We start from the raw sequence: 8,226 nt of genomic DNA, 5'->3' as shown, positions 1-8,226 counted from the left end.
CCGCTACTCCTAAACTAACCTAAATCTAACTAAGAGAAGAAAAAATGGAACGTGGGATCCCTTATATAGACAAGTAGGGGGTTTCTTCAAGGTGAGGAAAGGCATCTCCATCATGATTTCGTGCCGCCCAGACCAGAAGAATCGCCTACCTTTTGATTTTTCTGTTTATTCCATTTTCAGAACAGCAGGTTTGCATTTCTGCATTTCGGCGCCTCCATTTGCGTTCGATCCCAGATCAAGTGCGCTTGAGCGCTCTTGCGCTCGATCTCAGATTTATGGCGCTCGAGCGCCTATGAGCTTGATTGAGGAATTGCGGTGCTCGATCCCACTTCCTTGGCAGAAAACATGTTGCTCATTTTAAGCTCGATTTTTTATGGCTTTTAGGTCTTTTTCCTTTAGTCACTTGAAAATGATCAAAACATTAAAACAAAGCAAAATGTTATATTACAATGAAGTTAAGGGTTTAACGATTGCAAATTAAAGGGCTTAAAGTAAGGAAAGATCTCACTATAGAATCACGTAAGAGCATTGTCCTTAAAAGTTGATTCGTGTCTATCGGAGTGCATAACTCAGTGTGATCGAATCTCTTGGTATGCAACCTCTCAAGATTAGACTATAGCATCTATTTTCGTTAAAGACACTTTCAAGAACAAAGATCACATAGAACAACCCTTAGATCAAAGTGGACGGGAGATTTTGAAAAAAAATATTTTTCTCCAAAGAAAAACTAATAATATAAACTATGGCCTCATGCCTTGAAAACAAGAATGTTGCAACAACAACACAGTTCAATCACATTTTTCTCCTTTATAAGCTATATATATATATATATGTACGTGTATAAGTTGGAAAGCAATGAAAAAGAACTAATGATTACACGTGAAATTCTGGTGTAACTAAAGTTGTGTGATAAATTTTTGACCAAAACGGTAATGTTTGAAGAAGAAAACTGAAACAGAAAAAAACCATGAACCATAATGGTTTTTGAGAAATGCTAGGAGGATTGAAAATTTTACAAAGAGATGGGTGCTAAGATGATGTGAAACTTATTCATTGGAGATGATCAAAACAATTAATAAAAAGAAATACTATGAGTACCAATGAACAAGTTCTACATCATATTGATACTTATCTCTTAGTAAAAGATTTGGTACCTCTAGCATTTCTCATAATTTTTTGTTGATCAAACGGTCACGTGACCTTTTCGAGAAGAAAAAAAAAAAAAAGACCGTTTAAAGAGCAAAACAAAAGCCATAAAATTAACTAAAATCCATGCATGAACGTTAACATGATAAGGGTTTTTTTTTTTTTTTTAAAAAAAAAAACCTTAAAAGTTAATTTTAATAACAAATGGTCAACATAATCGAAGAAAAAAAATAATAAAAACTTTTCAAGGCTTAATAAAGCTCAATGGTCAAAACAAAAGTCAGTTTAATTTTTTTTGCCATACAAACTTATGAATGTATTTTAATACCAAATGGTAAAATATTTAAAAAATAAATAAAAGAGAAATAATGTTTGTAATACATATATTACAACAAATTACATGTCCACTCGTTTAACTCATAAAACTATAACCTGTATATATATATATATATATATTTTACAATTAAAAACAAAACCTTGAAATGTTAAAATTCATATGAATTTATTTTTAAAATTTATAGGCATGAAGAAATAGATTGAAAGAACGAGAATCAAATTAATTTGATTACATGTCACGGTAGTAGTAAGAATGAAGTACCATATAAGAGGAGACTCATGAATATATTAACATTTAAATTTATATACAGTAAAAAAGGGGTTTAACAGGGCTTATTTACAAACGTGCGTTTCACCCCAAACCCCAACCAAACAAACAAAACTAATATCAGTTATTCAAAACGGTGCGTTTAAACCATTGCTTCTCACGCACGACTCACTCACTGCCCAACGTCTGATAACACAATACTTTGCCACATCACATCACATCACTTCACTGTCTTGACGCACTGCTCAACGTTTAAGACCAATTCAAACCCAAACGCCCAACACCTTCGATCATCTTCTTCCGACGTCTCTTCTCATTTCTCCTCTGCCTTGCTTCTTCCGTCACCTTAAATCTGCTACTGCCAGTGGAGTGAGGTGAGCGGAAACTAACCAACCTTTGTTTTTACGATCCTTTTACGCATTCTTCCTTAAGAAAGTCTTGTAGATGTTTTTTACTATCATGATCACATGTAATTTTGATTGCTTAAAATTTTCCTTAAGCATTCTTCCTTGTGAAAACCTTCGTTTGTAGCTCAAAATAATGCTCATCACGTGTTTAGCTGAATGTTTGTAACTTTCTTTATGTAAAAGTGTCAATATGTTTCTAAAAAGTTTTCATTTGAAGCCTAAATATAGCCTTTTGTAGAGATTGTTGTGTCTCACGAAGTATTGGATGAATTAGGGGAACCAGCTGAATTATATATGGAGGGAACTTGTTTGATTCAAGAACCCCAAAAGAAGAAGAAATTGAACGAAGAAGAGGACATTAATGAGAAGAGCAAATGCTTAGGTGACTTACCTGAGGAGGTTCTTCGACACATCCTGTCATTTCTTCCAACAAAAGACGCCGTTAGGACAAGCGTACTTTCTAAAAGCTGGGAATACAGATGGGCATCTATTCCCAATCTAGATTTTTGTCGAGAACTTTTGAAGCTGTCGTCGCCTGCTAAGAGAAGGCTTTTGATGAATTTTGTGGAAAGGGTGCTCTGTCTTCGTGGCTCCTATGCTATAAAACGATTTAATCTCTCTTGTGATGTGCTACGTGATGCATCTCGTGTTAATACCTGGATCTCTGCCGCTGTGAGGCATAATGTTCAAGAGTTGGATATTAGTCTTGACAATTTCAAGGGAGAATTTTTTCTCCCTTACTGCTTGTTTACCTGTAAGACACTGACAAGCTTACACCTTTATATGCCCATTATTCTGAAGCTTCCCACTGCAATTTGTTTCTCAAATCTAAAGACCTTGACAATCGAAAGTGTTACATTTTCGGATGAGTACTTAATCGAACAATTATTTTATGGTATGCCAGTCCTTGAGAAATTGTGTTTACACGATTGCAGCTGGGGGAGTCTCAAGGTTGTGCATCTTTCTGTTCCCAAGCTTCATTCTCTGAGAATTTCGGAATTTGAGAGGCCAAATTCGAGTTATGGGGATGGTTGTCAGATTATGATTTTTGCATTTGGTCTAAAAGAATTTAATTACACTGGTGAACTGTTCAGCGACTATTGCTTATACAAGTCATTCTCACTGGAAAAGGCAGAGATTAGTATGATTTCTTATGATACATCAGCTCAAATTGCTCATCGCGTGTGTAAACTTCTTACAGGGCTCTCCAACGTTAAATTACTATTACTTTCCGATGAGGTGGTTGAGGTATGGCTGCTTCTCTCTTTGTAAATTCAAATTTTACTGTAACATATCAACATAATTATGGAAAAATCAACTCCTACTTGAACTGCTTGCATAAATGTGCTATGATAAAGCCAGTCCCATATAAAGGAAATTTACCCTTCTATGTTTTCATGCTATTTGAGTGATGACAGATGTTAGACAAGCATTCTTGTGGATGAGAAAATGTCATGACACAAAGAGTATTATTGATAAGATCTTAAGCAATTTAAACTTTAAGGGTGTTCTCCTAACATTTGTATCATGCTCTCACTTGAGAAATTTCTCAAGGTGTTTCACGCCACTCCCATAAAAAATCAGGTAATTCTATACAACTTAAAAAAGTACAATTATATTATGGATTTTAGTTTATGTAAAATTTCAAAGACGGTTGTAGTTTCCTGATTTACCATTCGATTGTCAAGTTAATTACTTTAGTGATGAGAACTCTTGTTTTTGTAATTTTTTTAAGATGCTCACAAATCAAGTGGTTGAAATTGAAATATATTCATGCAATACTCAAACTTAATAAAGATATCGAAGGAGAATGTATTCTATTCATAAATTAATTCATTCTTTTTGTTTTCTTCTTTTTTAGAAAGTATGTGACCAAATGGGGTTTGTATCTGTATAGCATTTAGAAAACCATTGGATAAGTGCTACTCTGATTGCTTCTATTGGAATGATAAATGTGACGTCCCACATTGCCTGGAAATGGAGATGTGCTTATATGTATAAACATATCATTTTTGACAATAACGCGTTTTAAAGCCGTGATGGCAATAAACCTATCAAAATCTCGTAGTTAAGCTTGCTATTGCGAGAGTAGTACCAGGATGGGTAACTTCCTGAGAAGTCTAGTTCAGGGGAACTAAAAGCGGACAATATTGGAGGTGGGTTGTTACAATGAAAGTTTCCATATATTGTTTATGTTCTACTCTTAGATTATGTTTTATTGATATTAAACACAATTCTTCTATTGCTTGGTAAGACCTGAACCTAAGTCTTACCTTGATCCCATCCAATCTCTTACTATTAAATCCATATGACTACCTACATTAGTGAATGATTGGAAATTATTGAATAGGTTTTTGTTTAATGGGTTGGTTTTGACGACTCTGTTGGGGGTTTTTCGGTTTGATGGGATTGGTCCAGTGAACTCGGTGTCGCCAATGAACCTATGACGGCAACTTCGTCGGATTTGATGGAAGATAAGTATAGCTCTAGATTCCACTGCATTCAGTTTCTTTGGCTTGGCCCTATGTTCCGACGAAGGGTTTAGGGTTATAATGCTGACCCCTAAACCTGTGAGGTGATATAACCGCAAGTTGAGGAATATCAGATTTTTGAATATGGAGGAGACCTTGATTGTCGAGGCAACGTCTACTGTCGGTGTCCTGTCTGTAGTGATGGAGAAGGTGACAGGCTTGGTTCAATTGCAAAAGTGGTTGATTGGATTTGGTCCGTCTCCGGAGGTTTTTGTTGGTGATGGGAGGATGGAGAGTTTCTGTACCCTTTGGGTGTTTTCTCCTTGCTACCTTTTTAGATTGGACTTTGTTGGGGGATGAGGGGATCAAAGACTCAATAGAGGATACCCCTTGGGAGGTTAAGGGTAGAAGGGAGATTCTGAATTTTGAATGCTCTTATAACTATGATGCGAATGGAGCATCATCTAGGCATGGGAAAGGCAAGGCTCACACTTGTTGGCGTTTGAAGTTTTGGGCTTTTTTGTCTTGTGGGTTTTGAGTTTGTGGGCTTTTTGGGTTGGTTGAGTTGTGGGTGTTTTTGCTGATTTTTGGTTTTTGGGCTTGTTGGAACTCCCTCCTGTGTATACTGCATACGTAATTAGTGGAGCCTTACATTTTTCAATAATGCTTTTATAATGCATTTGTCATTTATTTTTTTCTTTGTTCTTGGAAGTATTTTAATTATGCTGCATTGCTTTATTTTGTTCTTAGGCTTTGAGAAATGCAGGAGAACGCTTATCTCATCTACCTATGTTCAATAACTTGACGGATTTAGTATTTTTTGAGGATTGGGCAATAGATCTTGGCTGTGTAGGACTGTTGAGGATATTACAGAACTCTCCTTGTCTCAAAACTATGAAGTTTTTTGAGGTAACTTTATTGTACTTGTATTCCATCCTATTGCTGATTTATTAGCATGGCTAAAACTTTTTAATTTGTATGATAATTTAGGGGATCAGGTTGTGGGAGAACGATGATTGGATGTTAGACCCATTGCCTCCATGCTTCTTGTCCCATCTCAAGTGGATTGAAGTATGTGATTTTGATGGAGAAAGTGAGGAACTTTCTGCTATTAAGATTTTGCTCAAGAATGCTATTGTTTTGGATGAAATAGTTATATTTTGCTCTGAGCGCTTGGCAGGGAACTTAGAGAAGCAAGAAAATCTCTACAAACAGTTGATAGAGATCCCTAAAGGGTCACAAAATTGTAAAATTGTTTTACAATGAGCCTTTACCTAAAGTCCTTAATTCCTCTTCCTTACAACTACAAACATGATGTTGTGAAATGTTGGTTTATGTTATTTGTGATAATTAGTTTTGAATCCTTTAGCTTTTTATGCTAATTTTAGGTGTTCAGTGTTTGTTTTTTCTATTTTTGTTTTTAATTTCTTTTTTAAACTTTTTTGGTTATTTTTCTTATTATCTATACAAGCTCACAAAATATGTCGATCATTTGAATTTTCCCTTTATTGTTCTGCTAAATGTATAAAAACATGGAATTATTCAAATCAGCCAAAAATGTCAGTGTTGTTACCTTTTTTCTCAAGCATATTGTGTTTTGAACATCTTAGTATATTCATGGAATGTTTCTAAAAGCTTTATTACAGTGTGGATATCCGTACTATGTTGGTGAGCTGTTGGTTTGACATCATATTTGCTTAGGTTAGTTTAATGGCTATCATAATAAGTGTTATGTTATATTGTCACATTAATTTGTAAGATAATGTAATGAAAAACTTATCAAAAAAATTTGTAAGATAATGTAATAAATTTGATTTTTACTTTTTAAAGCAAGTAAAAAGTAGTTATGAATTTAATCATCCATCAAATAGAACACTGATAATCAAAATGAATTTCATCCCTTGCTACCCGAAAAATGGATCGTCTCCATTTTAAATGTAATGGAGAGGAGTCGGTTAGTTCAATTGAGAAGGTAAAATGGTAATTTAAAAAATAAAATAAAAAATGACCATTTCATCCTCTTAAATATACTAACCGGTATCCTCTCCATTTCAAATCCTTCTACTCCTACCCGCGATAGAATGTCACCAAAGAAGTCAAATATCCTTATATTTATTGGACATATTTGCCTTTCAAATTGGGTTAAGGAATTTTCCAACCTAGCTAGTTAAGTGATACCTCTAATCTAGTAATCCTTAATATGTAAAATTACGTGCTTAAGTGATACAAGCCAATTTTTTATAAATCGATTTTATTAAAATAAAATAAAAAACAAGTAACAATTAATTTATAGACTAACTACAGAAAATCTTTGTCCCCAAACAACATACATACACAACCACATGGCGCAAGTGGATCAACACAACATGAATACATTATATGACGATTGACATCCTTAATTTCTACAAACACGACTTTTGGATATTGAAAATACACATACAGGGTAGGGGTGCAATTCCGGTCCTGTTATAACCGACCAAGAAACTGGCTCTGGGCAGTAACAATTGCTATTTATTTTTCTATCTTTTAGGAAGATATGGAGGGGAAGGGTCAGGGATGGAACCGCAACAAGCATTGGGGTGGCAGTAGACGTGTTGATGAAGAAGAGAAAATAGAGGGGGACAAAGGAAGAACAAAAGAAAAAGATAGATAAATTGGACCTTTACAAATGATCTGTAATAATTTGAAAAACTGATTTGGTTATCTTAACCAAAAACAGAGTATGCATTCTTATTTATATTCAAAGATACATAAGTTACAGATGCATGAGTTATCAAGCTATACAAATTCTTAAACGTTACTAGCCGTCAAGTATTTACGGCAATATTACAAATGGAACAAATGAAAGGCTGGGATATTAAGCAACATTTACAAAGGAAATAAATATCTACATTGTACATCAAGGTGGAAGTTGCAGGCAAACAGCACTCTGAACCACATTCTTTCTAAAGCTCCTCCTGTCCTAGTTATGCTCTCAACTAAAATTAAATCAGTCCATGCTCACCAAAAATGTAAGACTTGTTAATCACCATTTCTTCATGTACAAGGCCTTCCAAAATCCCATCAATTCCAAAAGAACCAGAAAATTGTTGCCGGTCGACTGGACCTGGCAGCTGGGATGAGATAGAGAAGTGCCCCAGTGGGCACAGATTTTGTGTGCATCTGAAAGATTTGGGAGTTTTTGCACACTATTTTTTTACCAGTCGTTGTTACTCCCTTTATTACTACTTTTCCAGGGAATGTTTCGCAGGGAGAAAAATCGCCGAGAAAGTCTGAGAAACTGATCAGCCGAGAAACTAGGACGACGGCGTTTCGTCCTCAAGAACCTTAGAAACCAAATTCTCATACAACCTACCACGAACTACAGTCCCAAAACCCTAAAACCCAAATTCTTTCCCAACCAAGAAACCCAAAACCCCAACATTAACGGAAATTCAAGCAAACCCAAACCCTAATTCCCCAAACAAAACACACAGGAACCCAAATCACCCAAAAAGCAAGCAGATTTAGAGCGAAAATCACCTAGCAACGAATGCGTCGATCTCCCTCTCCCGTGGATCTTCTTCTATCTCTGGTAGACGCAAAACCGGCGTGAAGG

The 8,226-nt window shown here is 35.3% G+C and overlaps 1 protein-coding gene across 1 annotated transcript; it reads left to right on the top strand.

Annotated features, from left to right (window-relative positions):
* Positions 1 to 2,018: 2,018 nt before the first annotated feature.
* LOC133852641 (F-box/LRR-repeat protein At4g14103-like) lies at positions 2,019 to 5,894 on the top strand. The gene is made up of 4 exons (XM_062289409.1): positions 2,019 to 2,124; positions 2,432 to 3,405; positions 5,379 to 5,537; positions 5,619 to 5,894. Exons 2-4 carry the CDS (start codon positions 2,452 to 2,454, stop codon positions 5,892 to 5,894), a joined length of 1,389 nt encoding a protein of 462 aa, XP_062145393.1. The 5' UTR covers positions 2,019 to 2,124; positions 2,432 to 2,451.
* Positions 5,895 to 8,226: the final 2,332 nt, after the last annotated feature.

Source organism: Alnus glutinosa, chromosome 12, assembly GCF_958979055.1.
Source record: "Alnus glutinosa chromosome 12, dhAlnGlut1.1, whole genome shotgun sequence".
Lineage (NCBI taxonomy): Eukaryota > Viridiplantae > Streptophyta > Magnoliopsida > Fagales > Betulaceae > Alnus > Alnus glutinosa.
This window is presented reverse-complemented; position numbering and strand designations above follow the sequence as displayed.